General features: G+C 30.4%; 2 protein-coding genes across 3 annotated transcripts; one reads left to right on the forward strand and one right to left on the reverse strand.

Moving 5' to 3' along the window:
• The first annotated feature begins 3,705 nt into the window (after window positions 1-3,705).
• LOC107639178 (uncharacterized) lies at window positions 3,706-4,731 on the forward strand. Its single transcript, XM_088485606.1, has one exon. The coding sequence runs from the start codon at window positions 3,889-3,891 to the stop codon at window positions 4,513-4,515; it is 627 nt and encodes a 208-aa protein (XP_088341732.1). The 5' UTR covers window positions 3,706-3,888; the 3' UTR covers window positions 4,516-4,731.
• A 309-nt stretch (window positions 4,732-5,040) lies between these two features.
• Window positions 5,041-24,000, reverse strand: LOC107639177 (oxysterol-binding protein-related protein 4C). 2 transcript variants are annotated; one of them, XM_016342622.3, is made up of 7 exons: window positions 23,781-24,000; window positions 8,534-8,686; window positions 7,639-7,884; window positions 6,730-6,826; window positions 6,150-6,441; window positions 5,812-5,914; window positions 5,041-5,521 (listed from the first exon to the last, which is right to left on the reverse strand). In XM_016342622.3, exons 1-7 carry the CDS (start codon window positions 23,781-23,783, stop codon window positions 5,273-5,275), a joined length of 1,143 nt encoding a protein of 380 aa, XP_016198108.1. In that variant the 5' UTR covers window positions 23,784-24,000; the 3' UTR covers window positions 5,041-5,272. The 2 variants fall into 2 exon arrangements, with proteins under 2 accessions (XP_016198108.1, XP_088341731.1); XM_088485605.1 differs by lacking the exon at window positions 23,781-24,000 and adding an exon at window positions 18,666-19,264.
• Window positions 24,001-25,098: the final 1,098 nt, after the last annotated feature.

Consider the following 25,098-nt stretch of genomic DNA (forward strand, 5'->3'; position numbering starts at 1 on the left):
AAAAAAAAAAAAGGGACAGGAATTAACATCTTAATAGTTTTTCTTTTTGTTTCTGCTAATAAGAACTTTAAAGGTACCAGTTAAAGTTATTATTAGAAAAAAAAGTATTTAATTTTTCTCTTAATATATACATTAAAAATCAAACCATTTAATTTCCAATAAAAATAATCATTTTTAATTAAACATTTTAATTAAAAAATATTAAAAAATTATCAAACTTTATTATTTTTAGTTATTAATTAATCATCAATATTTAAAAATATAAGATAAAATATATTATTAAATTATTATATTAAAATAATTAAATTAATAATTAAATAATTATAAAAAATAATAAATTCCGATATGCCTTGCATTTCTCTTTAATATATATTAACAAGTGCTCTTATTTTAACATTGAGCATTTTCACAATACTTTTACTAATTATGAAACCAATAATTACAAGTCAACACGGACAAGTTATCAAAAAAAATTTCAAGTCCACAACAATGGTGCCTTATTATTAAAGAGAGATTTGCGTGTGATAAGAGGAATGCTAGGGATCAGTAGATTTTGTGAGTTGTAATCATTAATTAGTCATTAATAATATATTTAATAATGGTATGAGATTTTATCTAATAATGAAAAATCATTTATTTTTCTTTTATTGGCTAAGTGCTGGCCAGATTTTAATAAATCTACTGGCCCTTAGACTTTTCTATCTGTTAATAGTGATGGATCATGGATGGTAGCATAGAATAGAATAATTTGTACGTCTATGTAAAATTTATTTGAACTTTATATTTAATATCTATATAAACTCACTTAAAAAAAAATAATATTCGAATTAGAAGAATTGATGGTGTTATTTTTTATCAATTACAAACACAATTATTAACATATTATATATAATAATTTCAGTATTATTCACTTCAATTTTAAATTTAAAAGGATATTCAAAAATGATATTATACTTAATCTTAGAATCGTATTATTTTATAAATTACACAATTAGTATCACACATTATAACATAAAATTTTTTATTTTTATTCACTTTAACTTTGAATATTTAAGTAAACTTCACTTGAATTTATTTGAACTTTAAATCTAATAAGTAATAACGTATGTAAATTGTAAACTCATTGTTATTCCAAAAATAATATTAGAATCATAATTTTTTTTTATAAAATAAAACATTTGGTATTATGTACTTCAACTTTAAAGTTAATAGGGTGTTCAAAAAATGACATAATAAAATTAAAACTGTCTTCTATTTTTTTTATCAATTAAACAATTATTAGCACATATTATAACATAAACTTTATTTGATGATTTTATTCACTTCAAATTTTATTTAATAGGATGTGTAAAACATTAAAAAATGACATTAAAACTTTTAGTCTTATTATTTTATCACTTACACAATTATCAGCATAGATATATAACACTTTTGGATGTAGGGTGTTCGCGGTGCAGTTTAGTTCGGTTTTAAGAGAAAAAGTCATCAGATTCGAACGTTTAATTTATGTGCGGTGCGGTTTGGATTGGATGAATTTTTTTTTGGAAATCCGATCCGATCCGATCCGATTACAAGCGGTTTGGATCGATTTGGATTTGCGGTTTTTTAAATAAAAAAATTAAATACATATAACAAGTCTCAACATCAAATTTTAAATAACCAACAATGACATAACAAGTCTTAACAAATATCTTAAAAAGCCAACGATAACATAACAATAGAAATGAAATTATAGGTTAGTTAAATAAATAAATAAATAATATTTTGAACATAAAATATTTATTAAATAATAATAATACATGAATAATAGAAAAATGTATAACAAATTGAACATATTATAAATATAATTGTAAATATAATAATAAAATAATAATATTATAGCACATTGTGCGGTTTGGATTGGATTGGATCGGTTATGAAAAATAGATTCGAAATCCGATCCAATCAAACGGTTTGCAAAAAATAGAATCCAATCAAATTTGAATTAGTGTGGTTTTAATCGGTTTTCGGTTTGGATTGGATTGGATGAACGGTTTAATTTGGATCGGTTTGGATTTGAACACCCCTATTTAGATGTGTCTATTTTATCAGTTATATAACTATTTATATCATTATTGAATTTAAGAATAAAAAGGTTAATATAAAAACTTTCAGTTACTACTACTAATATTATAAACCACTGAAACTAAATTAGATTTTTTTTGTCCTAGTATTTTATCAATTGCACAAGTATTAAAACGCATTATAATAATTTAAAACTTTTGGCTTTACTACTAATAATTTAAAATGAAAATAATTACGATAAAAAATGCACTGGTTGAATCCCTAGTTATATATAGCGTATATATTACATTATGAGTCTAATTAGATGAATGCATTGAGAATCTGAGTCCATTGAAGTAGAAATCAAGTTGTTATTGAACTTTGCCCAAAGGCAAAGGCAAAGGTAAAGTTCATAGTCACACATAGACGACAAATTAGCAAGCTAGCGTTTCCAACACTTCAAACTAAAAAAATCAAGGCCACTGTAATGTGAGTCAACACTCAACACTACTGATCTCTAGTGTTTAAAGTCTTTATTGATCACCGTGTTGGTCAATAGCTAGACTTGTGTATTCTTTGAGTCAAATAACGAATGACATGTGCTACTGCTTCAATTTGCAATAGTTTGAATAGTACCATGTTAGTTCTCAAGTATGAACTAAAAACAATACAATTATCATATATATAATTAAGGATAAATTACTAAATTAGTTTTTTATGTTTGGGTATAATTTTGTTTTAGTTTTTAAAATTTAAAATGTCTTATTTGAATTCAAAAAAATTTTCATTTAGCTTTAATATAATTTCACCGTGAGGCCAAAGTTAAATAATTAAGGAAATGTGTTATATGACAACAAGAACAAAATCGATAATTTGGAGAATAAGTACAAATTCCAAAGGCACAAAATTAACTGGGATGCATCAATACATTTATTTATTATTTTTCTTACAATTTAAATAAAATATTTTCTATAGAACTAAAGAGAATGATAAATAAATGTATTAATGTATCCACGGTTGATTTTGTACCTCTGAAGCTTGTACTTATTCTCCAGATTATCGACCTTATTCTTGTATTGTTGTCATGTAGGATATTTCATTAATTATTTAATTTTGACCTCACGGCGGGACTACATTAAAACTAAATGAAATTTTTTTGAAAATTCAAATAAAACACTTTAAATCTTAAAGATCAAAACAGGATTATTATGTCCAAAGGTAAGAGACTAATTTAGTAATTTATCCTATAATTAAAAACTTTACCGACTAGGATGATTATCACGTATAAAATCAAATAACAATAATGATTTTCTTGTATAAATTATTTAAAAAGTTTTTATTAATAAAGCAAATAATTTGACGTTTTCAATACTTGACTCTAGCATTTACTTACTATTAATTTTAATGGTATAATTTTTGGTAAAAATGGTAAATTCTTCTTTGATTGTTGACTGATTCAATGGTTCCACCTTTCATGAATCAGCAATCATCATCAACATCATAGAAATTGAAATATTGACAAGGACCAAACTAGTCACTGACCCGATTCTCACGGTTGGGTTAGAGTTTAGAAACTTTAGAAAACTTTGGTACTTGAAAATGAAAAGGAATATTTATTAGGCGAGAATTTTGGTCACTACACTATAGTATGTAGAAATTTCTCATCACAAAAACAAACCCTCTTATAAGTACCCTTTTGTTGTATCTAACTACACCAAACATCTTAGATACTTATCCAGCTTAGAAATAATTCAAACCCCAATTCAATATTTTATATATATATATATATATATATATATATATATACACTATATAGTTGATTCAAATTCAAGCAAAGTCTAAACTATGGGAGGGTGTTTTTCTTCAAGATCATGCTCAAAACTGAGCAGTGTCCGTTTGGTTCATCTAAGTGGATATGTTGAAGATTTTGAGGAACCAATTTCAGTGAGCCAAGTCATTGGTAACCCTCCAAAGCATTTTGTATGCACTTCAATTCAGCTTCTTTCATCTTCCTCAAAGCCATTGAAGGGTGACACACAGCTCCAACCTGGCCATGTCTACTTCATTCTTCCATACTCAATTCTCCAATCTGAGGCTTCCCCTGTTGACTTGGCTTCTCTTGCAAAGAGGCTCAATTCAATAGCAAAAACAAGGTGTGAAGAGAAGAAGAATTATAATAAGAAGAACAAGAACAAGAAGATGAAAAATAACACTCTCAATGGAAAAACTGGTACTACTAATAGTACTAGTGAATTTTCGAGCAGCGATGGCGAATTTAGTAGTGTTTGGAGTATGTCTTCGCCTTGTCGCAGCCCTGCAAGAATTGGTGTGGCTGAGCAAGTTGCTATGGCCATGGCATATGGAGGGAGGAGTCCTTGTAGATGGAAACCAATCTTGGACACTATCAGAGAGAAGTCATTTAATCGGCGAAGCGAATCGGAGTTATTGAATGAAGCTAAAGCTGATGATTGATAAGGCCTTTTGTGTTGGATTTTGTGGTATGATCAAGATGTGTTTTGTTTGTGAAATATTGTTTTATTTTTTCTGATCTTTTTGGTGTATCAGGGGAATGGACAGAACAGAACCATCATAATAGTCAAGAAATTTTGTGTCTGATTTTCTCCCATGATGTATCTATCAGTTCATAAAGACATAGTCCAAATGAAAAGCATTGAATTTTTATCTCAACTTCTGGTTTCTTAGTAAAATTAATGGATCAAACATATCAAGATCAATTCATGCTGCTGCAATCTGCAAGTTTCTTCTGATATGATTTGTTGGATATTTTGATCCCAAGATAGATGACAAAGTACAATTTACAATTGTTTTTTTTAACAACTAATATAATATTATTGTAGATCAAATGAATTCAAATAACAATTGAATTCAATATTTTGTTCTAGCAGCCATAGTTGTGTCTCAAACATAAACATAAGTGTTTCTTGCTGAGCAACAACTACATGGACATTGTTGCTCTTAGTCACAAGTAGAAGTAGATTGGTCTAACCAATGATGATGATTTTGACAATATTTTGTAAAATAAGTACTAGTAATGTGTACCAATGCAGAACTTCTAATATAACAAATTAAGTTGTATTATTTGTAATATAAAATATGAAACACCGCGCTAACTCATTCTTGGATAGGATATAGACCCAATTTAAATGAATCGACACAGTATTTCACACCTTATATGTATACATAACATTTTTTTCGTAAAAGAAAATTCCTAGGAGACTATAGGGGAGGGTGGGACCAATTTTTGAACAGGAAAACAGTCCCAGTCCCCTTCTTTGGTGTGAGACAAAGAAAAATGTTTAGGGACCCAAGTTTCCCCTTTTGAGGCTCTCTCTCTTAAGATCTCCCTTTGCCTTTCCTCCACAAATTTCTTTGCTTTTACTGCTTTCTCCCACTCTTTGTTCATGATGGCTTGGTTTACTTGGCCCCAAACAATAGCTGATTCAGTTGGCCACACACTCTGATCAAAGTATATGAGAATCACAGGTTAGAAGAGAAATATGCACAATAAGTTTCATATCTTATTGGTTATGGAACATAATAAAAGCCCGTAAATGCTTGACACTAGAAACTGCAAGTGAATAATGGATTTTATCAGCCTTATTAAATTTTATTTAGGTTTAGCAAATTGATTGAGAATAATAAGAGTGACTTTTATGTCACAAACAGAATAAGTGATTTGCTAACTTTTACATGAAAAGAGTGGAAGTTAGCAATCTCATATAGTAAATAGATAATTACTATTACTACCTTTGAATCCTTAACAATTGGAGTCTGGAGCCCTGAAATGACTTCTCTTGCATCAAGTATCACTCTTTCTTCTCCATTAATTGTATTCTTCACTGCTACAGTGCTGCAGCATGTTAAGGTATTAGAAATTGCAACATCAAATTTTTACAAATGAACAATTGGTGGTCGTTGCTTTGAAGTTTGAAGTTTGAAGTTTGAAGTTCTAGTTTAGAATAGTATTCCCTCCACTCCATATTGATTAAAATTTTTCTAGTACTTTCATAAATCAATGTATTTGCATTGATTTATGAAAGTACCAGAAAAGGCAAAGTGACTAATTGATACTTCATAGTTCATACCTATCCCAATGACCATTAATTTCACATAGTATCTTCCTTGAAGATGAATCAATGATCTTGCCCTTAACTGCTCTTCGATTTCCCCGAAATCCAAGGAAAGATTGCATTGTGAAGCTTAACTCTGCAACAAGTCCTGTTTCAAGGCATTTGATATTGACATTGCCAACCCAATTGTTCCCAGGGACTGGAAGAAATCTGATTGAGAAGTCAGGAGAATTCATTTCATATGTCTCTCCATGATTGTGGAGCTTCAACCTCCTTTTTCCATGTATATGACCTTCCACTGTGGCACCTGCATATTTGGTTGTGATTGTTACAAATCAGCCACAGAAAACACTAACCAATATCACAATTCGAAATCAATAAACAAAGCAAGCAAAAATAAACAGAAAATCAATGCCAAAGCCACACAGAACTTTCATCAAACACCTGAAGTTCACCATTCATTGCAACACAAAACAAATAAAGCTTGCATACAATTACATACATTTTCCAACTCAACAGTTAGGGCTAATATATATATATATATATATATATATATATATATATATATATATATATATCATGCTAAATAATTTACCATAGAACTTTGCAATATGATACTGGCAACATATGATTTCAATGTTTTCCTTCTCATCTGTTGCATGGAGGGCAGTCACTGGAGGGTGGTGAGAAACCTGCAAACATGTCAACACATGAATGCATCAATCCTTGAAACAATGTTATCCATGAAAGATCAATGTCATAAAAATTGTATGTAAATATAATAAGAGCAATGCTAGGGGCCAGCAACATTTGTGCTGGTTACATGCTGGCCAAAATGCAATAAAATTGCTGACCCCCTAAACTTTTCCATATAATAATTTATTATCTTCTCTCCACTTCATTATCCCTGTAGTAATGTAATGACTTTGGGGTTGCTTTTGGTTTTGAAAACAAGACAAAACAAGATATTGAAAATAAGAAAACAAAAAAAAATTGAGTGTTTTTATATATTTGTTTGGTGATAGATTGAATATAAAATAGAATAAATAATAAAAAATTTAATTTATTTTTATTTTTTTACACAAAATTTAAAAAAAAAATTAAATTAATAAAAAATATAATTATAAAAAATTAATAGTAATAATAAAAAGAAGAAATAAAATGCATCTCGTATAGTATTTATGTCTTTTTTGGTATGAAAAATATAAAATATACTAATTTAATACTCAAAATACAATATTTATATTTATATGTCGTCTGTTAAACATAATTTTATGTCTCTTTATTCATTTTTCGTGTTATATACTTATAAACAAACATAACCTAAAACAACTATCACTATAAAAACTAACTATTATAATAAACGAATTGAAAATCTTACAAGACTCTATTTTAGTGTTGACTCTTCAACATGCATGAGACTTTTTTCAGGTACACAGGTACACTATATAGAAGAGTATAGCCATTAACTTTGTGACCATAATAATTAATAACACAAGTGTACCTGCTCTAACAAGACATTAAGATTTCCTTTAGAAACATGGTGTGTTTCTCCAAGGATGGGGTTGTAGGGAACAACTCCAAAGATTGTAGGGCGTTTGGTAGATATATACCATGCCACAACAGAAGTGAGTCTATCAACAGGACTCTTCCCTTTGTTGCACTTGCTTAGCAAATCCGTGCTTGTGGAGTACACTTGTTCACCATAGATTTGGAGTGTTGACTTTGGCAAGTTAAATAGAGCTGGCAGCTGCATGCATGCATAGGACGAACTCAGAATGGAGTGTTCACCATAGATTCTATGTTTTAACAAAATCATTAATAATTTTTGATAGAATTTTTAAAGGATACAGTGATTTTTTTTTTTTTTTTTGTCATAGGTCATTTGTTTAAAGGCAGACGACTTTATGTATTTAGAGTGAAGTTAAACTTGAATTTGAAAGTGATTAATAAGATTAGTCACATACATTAAAATAATGTTCAAAATTCTGATTATACTAATTATATTTTTAAGATTGACAAAAATATCCCACATTAGTCAATAATAATGTGATGAATCACTTAACAAAAAAAGACTAATACAATTTTATGTAATTAATGTAATTAAAATTTCAAAACTTATTTTAGTGCATATAATTAATTTTAAAGTATTTTAGGACTTAATTCTTTAAAAGTGAGATCCAAACTCTCCAAATGATTTATAAGGTGAAAAAATTATAGAAGATTGGATTTTTTTTTTTTTTTTTTTTGTGTGTGTTGGAAAACTGATTTTGTGTTTTCTCAATTTATCTTCACTTTGTTTCAAGAAAAATACCATTGGACGAGACCCATCAAAATGCATAATTAATCTAAATTTGAATTTTATTTCCCTTAAATAGTAAAGATGAAAGAAAACTTGCCTGAAAGTGAGTAAGATCAGATCCTGGCCGCACATTCTTAAATAAACTTAATATTCGTTTCATAAGATTGGGAGCTTTATAAGCTGTCTCAGCATCTGATTCTTGTGCCAGTACTGAGAATGGCTTAGTCAGCACAATATTATTTGACGTGTCCTGCATCATAATACCCAAATAATAATAAAGAATAATTTTTTTTACAGAATAAAAAAGAATAATGTAACTTGGTTAAAATATTTTGTATGAGATCACCTCGTATAACTTTCTACCTATACTAAACATATTTTTGTTTGTTCAATTTGTAATTTTTTCTTAATTTTGAAACAGCTGTTGTAAAATTAACGAGGTTCTAAAAAATGGTTCACAAATAGAACAAATCAAACTAAAGAATAAAAGAGATTTATTAGTCCAACCGAGTTAATTAAATTATAATAAATAATAAAAAAATCTAAATCTGATGCCTCAACTCTGATATATCTCTAGCGTATAAAAAAGAATTTCAATCAACTTCTTATTTTCATCCACTGTTATATAAAAGAATATCAAATTTGATGAAACTTGTATGATGAATATTCTTTATTAAGCACTCATCATATTATCCATAAAAAATCAATAAGCCCGAAAATGAAATTAAAATTAGAGACTTGATTGAACTTTTTTAAGCTGTGGAAATCTAATTAGAAAAATTTGAACTAAAAGGACTAAATTAAAAATCTGAGTAAAATTATAGAGATGTATAGAATTATTAAACCATTTTAAATATATATTACTAGCTATAAGTAATAAAAAGTCACAAGCAAAAACGTTAAACAATTTAAGTACATGATAATGAATTTCTATATATAAATAATAAATCTACTACTGATGTCGATATATTTTATTGCAATAACAATTGTATTTTTTTGTTACCTTAATGTACTAATGCTTTCTTCGACATATAATGATACATTTTTTATGAGTTTTATTTTAATATAAGCTTTAAATAGCTATGGAATAGATTAATAAATACGTTTAGAATTTAGTATTAGAATTTAAAATTTAAGTATTTAATATATTCATCATATATTATTAATTAAAGAATTAAAATGTGTCATATAACCTTTTTTTTTTATAAAAATTAAGAATGAAATTGCCTTACTTCCTCTATTCTTTTCTCTCTCTCTCCCTCCTGCTCTACTATTCCTTCTCTACTTTGTGCTCTGTTATAAATTAGAAATTAAGAAGAACTAAGATTTCTTTATATAATAATACAAAAATGTAGAATTGAGAATGTATGTGGGCTAGGCGGGTAGGACTTAGGAGTGTGGTGGACAAACACACATAAAATGTTGACTGACTGGCCATTGAAGAGGCTCACCGACATACAAACCCTATCGACCCATGGGCCCCAAAAGACCCCACTTGGCACTCGCAACAACTCACTGCCACTAATTGCAGCTGCGCCACGAGTCACGACTAACAGTACTCGTCCTGCGGGGGACTCGTTAAATCTATGAAAAAAAAATTACTTGAAAATACTTTTATATAAATATATGTTTAATGGATTTTGTTTTTTTTTTTTAAGTTTTATCCAAAATTAAATTAATAATGTGTATAATATTTAAATTTATAATAGCTGATGCGACTGTTATAACTCGGTTAAAACGTTATAATTTGGCTATAAACACTATAGTTCGATTATGAAAATACCAAAACTTATAATAACGTTCTAAAACGTTATTATTCCTCATTTAACTGAGATTTTCGAAAATATAACTGATTACATCTCATTCCAAATATAAAAGGAAGGTAAAAAAATCATTTTGATATATTGTAATTTACAAAGCTTATTATTCACTTATTAACTTGAGTATCGGAGTGTCTTTTTCAGGTACCCACTGACAGTTCTTTCATTGCCGAAATATAACTCATCCTGACGAAAAAAACTTGCAGTTACTCATCAGCGGATGAGCTATACAGCGCCCAACCTCCACAAAAACAATTGGCGTCCACCATGGGTCCTAGAAACAAAAGCCCTTTTTTCTTTAGGTCCCAAAATTTCCAGATCTGCTTATGGCTGACCAACCTCCTCACACACCTTCCGAGCTTCTTCGGATGGTAATAGAGTTAAAACAGGCTAATCAGCACATAGAAAAGGAAAATCAAAGAATGACAAATCAGATAGCTGAGCTAACCAATGCTCGGATTGCTCATAATAATTATCACAATGAATGACAAGATGACGAGGAAGAAAACTCTGATCCAATACATGTCTCTGAAACTCAACAACTAGATGGAGATCAACAAAACAATGAAAGCAACGAATCGGACAAGCAGTTGGACCATTCACAGCCGAGGTCATGGAATTTTAAATTGCCCATGAACTTTACATTACCAATGACACTGACTCCCTATGATGGCATGGGGATCCAAAAAAAAAAACAAATAAAAAAATTCCGCTCCATGATGATAGTAAACGATGCTTCTGAGCCTATCTTATATCGTTGTTTTCCTACTTTTTTAGATGGTCTTGCACTTGATTGGTTTTCCTCTTTGCCTGCAAATTCTATCTCACGCTTTCAGGAGCTTGCTAAGTTATTTGAAAATCAGTTCGCTGCATCTTCCATATATTTTCATGACTCCGACTATTTGAAAGTAAGGGCAGCATGAAAGCTTAAGAGAGTATGTTACTCGCTTCACCAAAGTAGCAATGAGCATCCCAAACCTTCATCCAGAGGTATACCTACATGCTATTAAAAGCGGCCTTAGCCCAGGAAAATTCCAAGAGGATATCACAATAGCCAAATCTCGAACTTTAGCCGAGTTTCGAGAGAAAGCCAAGGGTCAAATGGAGATTGTGGAGCTGCACCAAGCTCGAAGATCAGAAAAAGATCAAACCAACAATGATGATGAAAAAAAATCGAGATAACAAAAGACCTTTTCGATTAACACCCCGTTATGATTCTTACACTCAATTCAACACCAAAATGGAGGAAATCATTAAGGAAATACTAAATTCAAAGCTAATCAAATCTCCTCGAAAAGCTAAAATCTATCAAGATCTGAAGAATGTAAACAAAATAAAGTATTGTGCTTTTCATCAGAAACACGGGCACACCACTGATGAGTGTGTCGTAGCCAAAGACTTGCTCGAGTACTTAGCTCGGCAAGGACATTTGGACAAATACATCGGCGGTCATATCCAAAAGCACACCATACATCCATTTGACTTATCTTCTGTAGGACAATCTTCTAGGGACAAGGACAAAGAAAACAATGCTTAACCCAATCAACCCTGAGGCGTGATCAATTGCATATCTGGGGGCTTTGCTGGTGGTGGAGTTTCAAGCTCGGCTTGTAAACGCACCTACCGAGCTATGCTCGCTATAGAGAGCACCATTAACAATCATCAACTTTGTCCAACTTACCTAAAATGACATTCCAACCGTTCGACTTCAATTCAACTGAGCTCAACTTAGATGACCCAGTTGTTATCTCTATTCAACTGGGAGATCTAATAGTTTGCAAAGTCTTGTTAGACTTCGGAAGCATCACCGATGTTATATTTTACTCCACATTTCAGAAAATGCAGTTGAGTGATAACATACTACAATCATCCATTGGAGACCTGATGGGGTTTTTAGGTGAATGAGTACCTGTGTTGGGATCAATGTGGTTACAGACCACACTTAGTGAGAGTCCTCTAACCAAAACTCAAGATGTTGAATACCTTGTGGTTGATTGTTTTAGTCCTTATAACCTAATCCTTGGCCGACCTTTTTTGAATAAGTTCGGTGCAATCGTCTCTATAATTCATCTCTGTGTTAAGTTTCATATACAGGACAACCTTGTTGCAACAATTCACAATGACCACCGTGAAGTTCAGCATTGCTATAACATCAGTCTTAAAATGCCTATATCTAACTGAACTATAGGCGCACAAATAAATGGTTTCCATCCACAGCCGAGTTAGACCCATGATCCGAGTTTCAAGAACGTCCCACCCCAACGGAGGAGTTACAAAAAATTCCTTTAACTAATTATCCAAACAAGTTCATTTTTGTAGGTTCAGCCATTCAGGAAGATGAGAAAGAGAAGCTTAGCCGATTTCTTCAACGAAATGCCGACCTCTTCGCTTGGACTCTCGCCAACATGTCCGATATTGATCTTTCTATAATATCTCATAAGCTGGCAATTAACTTATCAATCCGACCTATAGCACAGAAAAAGTGCAACCTCGGCTTGGAAAAGAAACAAGCATCATTGGAGGAGATCAAAAAGCTTATTGATGCCAATTTCATTCGACAAATCAGGTTCACAACATGGTTAGCTAATATTGTCATGGTAAAGAAACATAATGGTAAATGGCGCATGTGCGTCGACTTCACTGATTTAAACAAAGCATGTCCTAAAGATGCATACCCTTTACCATCCATTGATGCTTTAGTTGATAATTCATCTGACTTTGGCACTTTAAGTTTTATGGATGCATATTCTGGTTATAACCAGATCCTGATGCATCTATCAGACTAAGATAAAACTGCTTTCATAACTGAATATGATAATTTTTGCTATAACGTTATGCCTTTTGGCCTTAAGAATGCATGGGCTACTAACCAACAACTTATGAATAAAATGTTCGCTAAGTAAATTGGTCGAAACATGGAAGTCTATGTTAAAGACATGGTCGCAAAAACCAAAATCGGCAAGTCTCACGTAGACGACCTTGTGGAAATTTTCGCACAAGTAAAAAACAACAACATGAGATTAAACCCTGAGAAATGCGTCTTTGGTATCCAAGGAGGTAAATTCCTCGGCTTTTTGCTTAGGAGTCGAGGTATAGAGGCAAATCCTAAAAATGTTGAGCTGTTCTGGAATTGCAAAGTCCTCAAACAGTAAAGGAAGTCCAACGATTAACAGGAAGACTTGCTGGTTTATCAAAATTTTTACCTTGTTTAGCTTCCAAATCTTTTCTTTTTTCAATTACTCAAAAAGAAAAATAACTTTAAATGGGATGATGAATGTGAAACTACTTTTTCAAATCTAAAAACTATTCTTTTGAAACCTCCCATTTTGCAAAAATCTGAACTTGGAGAAGAGCTTTATCTTTATCTATCCATTACTGACTGAGCAATTAATTCTGTTCTTGTTACAGGAGGGGACAAGATGCAAAATCTTTTTTACTTCATTAACAAATCTCTGTAAAATGCCGAGCTTCGCTATCCAAAGATAAAAAAGCTTGCCCTTGCCTTAGTATTCTCAGCTAGGCGTCTCTGACCTTATTTCCAAAGTTATATCATCAACGTTCGAACTGAGCAACCACTACAACAAGTGCTGCCAAAACCAGAATTAGCTAAACGATTAATAAAATAGTCTATCAAACTATCCGAGTTTGCAGATATCAAGCCTGAGGATCCATCAAATCACAATACCTTGTCGAGTTTACTGCTCCCAACTCCAATGATATGCCAGTAGAATGGACATTATACGTCGATGGCGCCTCTAACTCTCAAGGGTCAGGAGCTGAAATTCTTCTTAAAGATGGTAATAGAATTGTTTTGGAACACTTTTTACACTTCTCCTTCAAGGCTAATAATAATCAGGCCCAATATGCAGCATTAATTACAGGTTTAAGGTTAGCCATTGAGTTAAATATTTCTGAAATAAAGGCACACTATGACTCTTTATTAATAGCACAACAGGTAAATCAATATTTTCAAGTCAAAGATCCTCTCTTAACAAAATACTTAGATGTTGTCAAATCGCTCATATCTTATTTTCAAAATTTGAAATTCATCATATTCCAAGGAAACAAAATCACCAAACTGACATTCTATCAAAGCTCACCAGTACACAATCACACACTGCCACTCTTTTGCAATCCACTCTGATTACACCAAGCATTCATTTCATTAATATTTGCAACATTAATAAAGATGATGGCTGGTGATGGCCTTATATCCAGTATCTGAAAACTAGAAACATTTTGCCTGAAACTAATAATATGAAGAAGTTCAGGAGACAAGTGATGAGCGGATATTTTATACGCTTTTTGGGGTTAATTTCATATAGTTTTTAGTATGTTTCAGTTAGTTTTTAGTTTATTTTCATTAGTTTCTAGAAAAAATTCATATTTCTGGATTTTACTATGAGTTTGTGTGTTTTTCTGTAATTTCAGGTATTTTCTGGCTGAAATTGAGGGAGCTGAGCAAAAATCTGATTCAGGCTGAAAAAGGACTGCTGATGTTGTTGGATCCTGACCTCTCTGCACTCGGAATAGAATTTCTGGAGCTACAAGAGTCCAATTGATGCGCTTCTAATTGCGTTGGAAAGTAGACATCCAGGGCTTTCCAGCAATATATAATAGTCCATACTTTGCTCAAGGATAGATGACGTAAAATGGCGTTCAACGCCAGTTCCATGTTGTAGTCTGGCGTCCAGCGCCAGAAACACGTTACAAGTTAGAGTTCAACGCCAGAAACAGGTTACAGCCTGGCGTTGAACGCCCAAAACAGCCCAAGCATGTGAGAAGCTTTAGTCTCAGCCCCAGCACACACCAAGTGGGCCCCAGAAGTGGATTTCTGCACTATCTATCATAGTTTACTCATTTTCTGTAAACCTAGGTTACTAGTTTAGTATTTAAACAACTTTTAGAGATTTATTTTGGATCTCATGACATTTTAGATCTGAACTGTGTACTCTTTGACGGTATGAACCTCTAAACTCCATTGTTGGGGGTGAGGAGCTCTGCTGTGTTTCAATGAATTAATGCAAGTATTTCTGTTTTCTATTCAAACACGTTTGTTTCTATCTAAGATGTTCATTCGCACTTCAATATGATGGATGTGATGATCCGTGACACTCATCACCATTCTCAAACTATAAACGCATGCCTGACAACCACCTCATTTCTACATTAGATTAATGAATATCTCTTAGATTCCTTAATCGGAATCTCCGTGGTATAAGCTAGAATCCATTGGCAGCATCCTTGAGAATCCGGAAAGTCTAAACCTTGTCTATGGTATTCCGAGTAGGATTCTGGGATTGGATGACTGTGACGAGCTTCAAACTCGCGAGTCCTGGGCGTAGTGACAGACGCAAAAGGATAGCAAATCCTATTCTGGTATGATCGAGAACCTACAGATGATTAGCCGTACAGTGACAGCGCACCTGGACCATTTTCACTGAGAGGAAGGATGGTAGCCATTGACAACGGTGATCCACCAACACACAGCTTGCCATAGGAGGAACGTGCGTGCGTGAACAAGAAGACAGAAGAAAGCAGAGATTCAGAAGACAAAGCATCTCCAGAACTCCAACATATTCTCCATTACTGTATAACAAGTATTATTTGTGTTCTGCCCTTTTACTTTTTACAATTCAAACTAAAAATTATTATTGATATTATATCCTGACTAAGAGTTACAAGATAACCATAGCTTGCTTCAAGCCAACAATCTCCGTGGGATCGATCCTTACTCACGTAAGGTATTACTTGGACGACCCAGTGCACTTGCTGGTTAGTTATGCGAATTTATGAAAAAATGTGATTTCCAATTTCGTGCACAAACAAGCTTTATTCTTTATATTGTTAAATGATAATTTATATAGGCGAGGATATACTCGTCCCCTATTAAAATGTCTAAACAGGTCGGAGGCCGATCTCGCCTTAGTCGAGGCCCATGAGGGAATATTTGGTATGCATGTAAGAGCACAGAGTCTATCCTTCAAAATTCTCCGTGCCATTCTTCTGGCCGAGGTTATAGAGAGACTGTCATCACCTGTACAAACTGTCAAAAATATGCTCCAATAATACATGTACCAGCTGAACTATTACATAACTCTGAAGTAAGTTGGCCCTTCTATCAATGGAGAATTGATATCCTTGGTCCACTCTCCATTGCACCAAGTCAGATAAAATTTTTAGTTGTAGTTATTGACTATTTTTCAAAATGGATTGAGGCACAATCATTAGCTAAAATCACATCACAGCAAATGATTTTCTTTGTTTGAAAACACATTATATGCAGATTTGGTATACCTTAACACATTATCATGGAATATGGTCATTAGTTTGTCGATTATAATTTCACATCGTTTTTACAGAACTTAAAAATTCAGCAACACTTCTCTTCAGTGGAACATCCACAGACTAACGGATTAGCTGAAGCTGCAAATAAAGTCGTCCTACATACTTTGCAAAAGAAGATAGATATTAAGTTTTTCTTGTCAACAAACTCACCAAACCCTATTATACACTCATTCTGAGGAGTTGTCTCTTTTAGACCTAAAATATGTTGTGGCTGTGAACACCAAAATAGGAAAAACTTCTCACCTAAATGTTCGTCCAAATAGAAGGAAAAATTCTCGTCGACCGACTTTACTTTCAAAAATATTTCCTGGAAATCTTTAACGGATGACTTATAGAGTTTGAAAACAGCAAAACTTGGAGCACTATTCAAATTAACCCAAACTTCCTTCCAAACCCCTTTAGTTTGAAACAAAGGAAAAAAAACTCAACAGAGGGCTTTATTTCCAAAAACTCCATCAAAATTTCAAAAGTTCTCAAAAGAACTCAACCATTTGGGTGAAGTTAAAAAGACACACAGTTTAGTTATTTCAACACATCACATTCAAAAACAGTAAATGGCAGTTTTACACGAGATTTTCAAGAACACAGCTATGCATGTAAAAATACTCAAAACTTATTTTTCCATGAAAAACACGATCAGCCCTGGCACATGGCAGCAACTCAACCTTCACTCTGAAATCTCTCTGAGCTATTTTTGAAATGTTAATCTCACCTACACTACCCGTATCCACAAAAAGAGAACCTCAAATTGTAACATCCTCGCTAACCCACTTGTAAGAGCCATCATCATCATCTTTCAATTTCTCCTTTCCTATTTTCTCACCAATAATTTTTTTGAAAGAAGAAGAAGAAGAAGAAGAAGAAGAAGAAGAAGAAGAAGAAGAAGAAGAAGAAGAAGAAGAAGAAGAAGAAATGGTAGAACAGAGAAACAAATAAAGCAAACTAACCTCTTATACTCATAGTTTTATGACTTCACAAACCGCTTCAAAGAAAGCAAAGTTGCCTTTATGAATCCCTTCAGGATTCCAATAATAACTCAAAATACCATATTTAATGAAACCATTCAGTTCCATAAAAAAATTCCTGACCGTTACTTCCCTTCCACATCAATGGACCAGATTGCATTGGAAAATGCAAACAGTACAATCAATGAAAGGACTACTACACTTTTTCATACACGTTAACTTCAATCATCTTCTATTTTCAAATTATTATATTTTAATAAAGTAAGTTGATTTGGAGGATCCATACCTATAACTCATATTGCCGAGTTATAACTCAAAAAGGTCAACCTGCTTTATCAAAATATCACCAGGCCAAGCTTGGGGCTAATATGTCACCATTATAACTCGGCTATAAACACTATAGTTTGGTTATGAAAATACCAAAATATATAATAACATTTTAAAACCTTATTATTCCTCATTTAAGTGAGATTTTTGGAAATATAACCGAATACATCTTATTCCAAATATAAAAGGAAGGTAAGAAAATTATTTTAATATATTATAATTTGTAAAGCTTATTATTTACTTACTAACTTGAGCGTCAGAGTGCCTTTTGCAAGTACCCACTCACTGTTCTCTCATTGCCGAAGTATAACTTATCTTGACAGAAAAGCTTGCAGTTACTCATCGTTAGACGAGCTATACAGCGGCCAATTTCTACAAGAACAATAGCTAATTATTTAAATTTGTGTCATTATAAAAAGAGAGTATTATCACCGAACTATAATCGAGCACTAAAAGTTGTTATATTATTTTGTTGAAAGTTTTTCTATTTTTATTTTATTTTAATTTGTATGTTGGAGATTTGTGTGTCTATTGATTATGTTGAATTTGTCTTTGAATTGTATTTTAATTTGATATATTTAGTTTAATTGTATTAGATTTTATTATAATTGTATTAGTTTTTCAAAAAAATATTAAAATTTAATATCCATAAACTCCCGCGAGTATCTGCCTCTCCCGTGAGAAAATAAATGGGACCCATGACAAAAATGAAGTGGGAACGGAAGTCGTTTTACTAAACAAAAATGGGAGGTGGGAGAGAGGTTTATACCTCATGGAGTCTATTGCCATCCGTATCCAGTCGTTGTCCAATCCAATTAATATCCTGTTTGTCGAGCGACCTTGATTAACTGATTGTCTACTGACCAACTCGGACTAACCGATTGAATTGCCTTCCAGTCCACCCTAACAGGCCTATTGCTAACCTATTTACCACAAGAATCCGATGGATCACCTAGGACTAAAGTCAATAATTGACCAATAGATCGATTGACTTCCAACCAACTCAACTGGTCAACCTTTTGTAGACTGATCAAGTACGAGCACGCTTTGCAATTATACGCGGTCTAGCATGCTTTTGGAAAAATAAGAAGCTTGCAAACATAATGAGAGCTTGTATTATGTTGCATAATATGATTGTTGAGGATGAAAGAGATACTTATGCAGAAAATTTTGCTCAAGGCTTAGAGTATGACAATGTCGAAAATGGCTTATCACAACTTCAATTGGGAGACGAAGATTTTGTACCGTACCATTAATTTCTCCAAAGAAATGCCCAACTTCGAAATAGGCAGTAGCATCAACAGTTGAAAGAATACTTAATTGAACACATATAACAATTTTACAGTACTTGTCATCAACTATAGAACTCCATTATGTTTTTCTTTATATTGCATAATTTTACAAATTAGTTTAATCTTAAATTATATATTGTGCACTATTGTTATATATAAAGTTATTAATTTTTTTTAATATTAATATTTTGAATAATAAATTATTTTTGAATTTATAAATTTTAATAATATTATTATAAAAAATAATAACTATATAAATTTTAATTATTTTAATTAATTAATTAAACAGGATCACAATAAAGACTAAAGTTAATTTCTTCTAACAAAAAAAATACTTTAAATACTTATTTACTATGTATAAGACAAAAATTAATATAAAATTACTTTTTTACAACTGAATCATAAATAAAAACTAAAATAAGTTCTCTATTAAAACTAGTCTAACCAACCATTAACTTTTTTCCGATAAACCAACCACTAATCTACCAACCGCTTATCAATTTATTCTTACAGACCTTCGAACGATTATTCGTCAAATTTTCCTTAATCAACCACCCATCGGTTTAACCCTGTTAACTGATCTAGTCCATCCTGACATGCCCAATCCTTTTTTTTCTTTTTTGAAAGTGATTTCTTGAGTTATAGATCTTTTTAGTATCAAACACACAGAATTGACACTTAAAAGTATGATAATACTATCTTTGTCTTTTTTCAATTTAACAAAAAGTTTAATTATTTATACAAATATAAAATTATTATAAAAATGATGTAATAAATTTTATTATAAGAATGTTAAATATTATTATCTTTTATTTTAAAATAAATATTAAATACTAACACATGTTTTATTTGAAAAAATTAGTCACAAAAAAATTATTTTATAATATTATTATAGACTTAAATATTAGTTAGTTACTTAGTCAAAAATCGCTTTTTATTTTTGTTATGGAGGTGGGATTGGGGTAGGACGGGGTTATGGAGCGTGTGTGAGCATTACCAGGTTATGGTGTCAGCTAACAACAAATCGGACGGTCCGAAAAGCATTGAATAAATCGGACCGTACGCATTGCATTTCAGTTCAAAAATATTTTATAATAATCAAATCGGATCCTCTGATTTAATTTTCGTATAATTAAAAAAAAAAAAATTAAAACACGGACGGTCCGATTTGCTGTCTCAAAAATTTAAATTTTTCCTCCTTGCAAATTGGACCGTCCGATTTGCAACTAATACTATACCACACAAACAATTCGGACCATCCGAATTGTGCCTTATTACCAGAGAGAAAAAGCTGCCCCACATTGTGGTGTAGCACAACCCTTCCCCATAACGTAGCATAACACGCTTAAAGGTTCCATAACCAAATTAATCAGTCGTAAAAAATAAAGGCTCAGAACCCACCACGTAGATGAAGCCAAAGCAGCACAGGTGTACATGACTACATGCAATGCATTAAAGCCGAGTTACGTTAATTAAAGTGTGGATAGAGACAATGCAGAAGAGGCATAAAATAAAATATATATAATATATAAAAAAATACTACAAAACAAGAATTTAATATCCCTCGCCAATTGCGGTGGAAATCTCACCGGCTGGCATTAAAGTTTATCTGACAAAGTTATTTTGATAATAAGTTTAATTGAATTAATTCAGTAATTTAAAAATAATAATTAAAAATTTTAGTAAAAAAAGACATAAAAAAATTTAATTGAATTTAATCACAAAAATAATTTATTCTCCTAATATTTTTTTTAAAATCTGTATATTTTTAATAAATAATAAATATTGTTTTTTTATAATAAAAAAATTACTATATATAATACGCATTATCCGATAAATTACTTATAATCTTTAATATTTAGCAAAAAATTTATTTTATTATTCTAATTATTTTATAAATTTAGTTAGTTTATATTTTTTTAAAATATTTTCTACTTTTATAATAATGAAATGTTTAACTTTTGCTATATTGATATATTAAAAATATAAAAATTTAATTTTAATAAATAATTTTTTAATATACCTTTAGACAAGACTTTATTTTATTTATTTATTGCACGTGTTGAATGTGATAACTGATAACCATGCGGATACTCATCCCCCAATTAAAGAAAATATACTTTATTTTATTTATTTATTGTACCGTCATATCTCGTGTCATGACTCAGCCACAAGGTGATTGATTTAATTATTGTATCCTCCTAAAGATAATACTACGTATCTAAATTTTTTATTAATTAAATTTAAATTAGTGTAATATAATAAAAATCATATAAATTAATATTATTTTAAATTTTTTTCAATTTAATTAAATTTAATTTATAAAAAAAATTGAATATATAACTTTATTCTATTGGCACACAATTTATTGCTCATTTTTTCGTTTAGAAAGATTCTGTTTATTTATTACGGAAATAGATTTTTTTATTTTTTTTAATTATTTAATAAAATATTATTTTATTATTTAATTTGTTATATATATATTTTTACTCTCATTTAAAGAATGTAAAATAAAAAATCATACTTTACGAAAAAAAAGAGAATTTATTTTTATATATTACATATAAAATTAAAATAAATTTAGTATATATTTTTTAAAATATTATTTATAAAAAAGTATATTTTATTACTTTTAAAGTTAATTTAATATTTTTAATTTAAATTTAAATTATTTATTTTTGATCGACTGCAGGACTACAATGCTAAAAAAAAAAAAAAAAACAAAACTACAGAGCAATAATTCTAGGAAAAGCTACCCAATAGAGTCAATACAAAAATAAATAGAAATATAAGAAGAAAAATCAAAGTAAATATGACAGCTATATGTTAGTGTCTATTAATATATATTAATTATAACAACTTTGAAATTCATATTTAATTAATTAGAAATAGAAGAAAAATATAAAACAAAAATGTAAATAAATTTTATAGTATTTTATCATTTTTCTACCTTTATGTATGAATCAGCCTATAATATATATATATATGATTTCTCATTTCCTTAAAGCTTAGGATACCATACCATTTTGTTCTTCTATACATACAGATACTATCTATATTAATTTATGCAAGAATTTCTTAGAAAAAAAAAATACACTCATTAAATGTATGAAAATGATAATTAAAAAAAAAACGAAATTATAAAAAAACTTTAAAAACTTTGAAAGCCAACATTCACAAAATAATATATACAAATTAAAATCTCGTACAAATTTCCTTAAAAAATAAAACCAGCATGAGCTTGAAAAGGACCATAAAAAGAAGACAAGAATTATTACAAAGAAGGTAACAGGCTAACAGCCATAATGATAGGCTTTATAGTGCACCTTCCTTATTTGTAGTGCGTTATTGCGGTTGACACCAAGAAGAAGAAAACAATGGCATATGATACATGGGAAATAAAATTATAAAATTATATATGGACAATATATATAAAATTTTTATATTTTATTATTCAATCATTATTATCCTCATTATTATATATATGAAAATTTTTTTGAAAAACAACATTACACAGTCAATATTTAATTAAAAAGTAATTAAATTTAAAAAAAATTCAAAATTTAATTAAAAAATTAAAATCTAAATATAATAAAAACTCATTTTTAATAAATTTTTAAAAATATTATTTGTACTCTAAAATTAATTACTAAAATTAATTATTATGTATTTATATATAAATATATATGTTATTTAATTTATTTTTAATATATATTTTATATTTTAATATATATTTTATGTTAATGATTAATTTTAGTGACTCATTTGATGTATACTTAATATAATTGATAAAGTTTATACTGATTTTATTTGACAACCTATTATATTATAATGAATTGAAATTGGTATTTTATAGTGTTGGTTCCTTAGCATTAATCATTTTTAATAGGCAAAATTATTTTATTCTACATCATCATTCAAAATAACAGAAGAGAAAAGTTCAACCATGAAAATACTATGGTTATCCACTCAAGGATAATGTAGTTTCCATTTTTCTTGCTTACAAATTCGAATTAAGTAAGCTTGGTAGAGAACATGTATAAAAGATCCTCGGAGAACTACTGAAGACTTCTCTTAGGTTGTTTATTTTGTATAATTTATAAATAAATAAAAAATATACAAATCTCAACAAAGAAAAATAGAAAAGAAAAGAAAGATATCAGCAAGGTGATATGAACGCTGAACAAATAAAGCTAAAAGCAAAATAATCAAACAACCAAAAGCTATTAAGCTAACACACCACATGAATAAAGAAGAAGGTGAGTCGAATTAAAAAAAAAAATATTATGTATTAAACTTGACTTGGGAAAAAAAAAAAAAGAATGTTGGCTTTATATATGTATAGCTGGATGCACAAAATAGTGACCTAACTAATCTAGAAGAATCTAACAAAACTAACAAACTTGATTTAACATCTAACTTATCTACTAATTGTACACCTGGCATGATTTAGTAAGTAAATATCATCCTAATATTAAATTTTGACCATAATATTGTGTTATTTGTTCTAGGCACCATACATGAATGAAGTAGAAAGAATTCAAACTTAGAAGGCATAGAAAGAATAAGATATATCAGAAGAAGGTGCGTACCATAATAAGAAAATGGGATGAGAATTATTGAAGGTGAACAATGACCAAATTATATTAATTAGTGCTCTGATCTGTTCTCTGAAGAGTGTTAGAATATGGAAGCTATATATGTTTGATGGGTATAATAAATTGAACTATATATTATTGAAGGGAGTCTTTGCATGAGGCTTTGGATTCGGTGGGAAAAGAAATACATAGAGTTTGATAATGAACCTTTCTTTCTGTATGTTTGGCTGTGGTTAAATTCGTACAACATTTTCTACAAATTATCTTAAGAGAAATAACAATTCTTTTTCAGTCAAGTTTTTTTAAAATTATTTTATTTATTTTAAATTTTACATCTTAAATTTTAAATTTTTAATTCTGTATTTTAAATTATAAATTTTAAAATTAGTTAGTGTAACACCCTCACTATTAGAAGTCACGCTTCCGGCTGCGCCACTCTGATAGCAAAAAGTATTACGACTACTTTATATATTAAACACTAAAATAGGAGCCTGTGACTCGACACTGTATCGCTGATTTTTTTGAACATCGGAAGTAAATACTTTATCTTAAAAAAAAACAAAGTAGCAGGCATAGATTCATATACAAGACTCCTTACATAATAACTCAACATATTAGAAAATATAAAACATACAATTTCTATCCCTCTTACAAACTTGTAATAACAAAGACGAGGGAAGAAAATAATCTAAATAATACAACAGCATATAAACCAAATGCAGTATAACTCTTTTTAATGCTTCTTCATCCGGTTCCTGAAAAGGTAAAGCTGTAGGGGGGTGAGAACCTAACCACACGGTCTCACCACGGAGTTTCAAAGTTGTCATAAGAAGATATTTAACAAGAAAACTGTTTTCAAGCTCAGTGATTATTATTGCCTTATGAATCTTTTTAAAAAAAACCAATAGGTAATCGTTCACAACCTTTTCAAAGAAACAATGTTTAATCTTTCAGAAATTCGAAACCTTTCCTTTTTTTATAAGAAAATCTCAATGAAAAACCAACCACACAATCAAACAACACAATCATTAATTCAGCACCAAAGTTCATTCTCAAATGTAGCACACCAAGACAAACACAGGCAAGACAGACAAGGAAAGCACAAGTAGGCAGCAGTTACAGCAAATAGTTCAAGTAGCAGTTACGAACAGTTTAGCAATTAGGCAAACCAAAACAAATTCAAACTCAATCAAAGCATACAAATGCATATGATGCATGCCTGTCCTATGGCTGATGAGGCTCATCTGTCGGTTATCCAGCCAACCCGACAAGTCTGAATTGTACTTAGACTGTCCCCCGACGTGCATCCCCA

The sequence above is a fragment of the Arachis ipaensis genome, chromosome B4, assembly GCF_059453495.1.
Source record: "Arachis ipaensis isolate K30076 ecotype BB chromosome B4, ASM5945349v1, whole genome shotgun sequence".
Classification (NCBI taxonomy): Eukaryota; Viridiplantae; Streptophyta; class Magnoliopsida; order Fabales; family Fabaceae; genus Arachis; species Arachis ipaensis.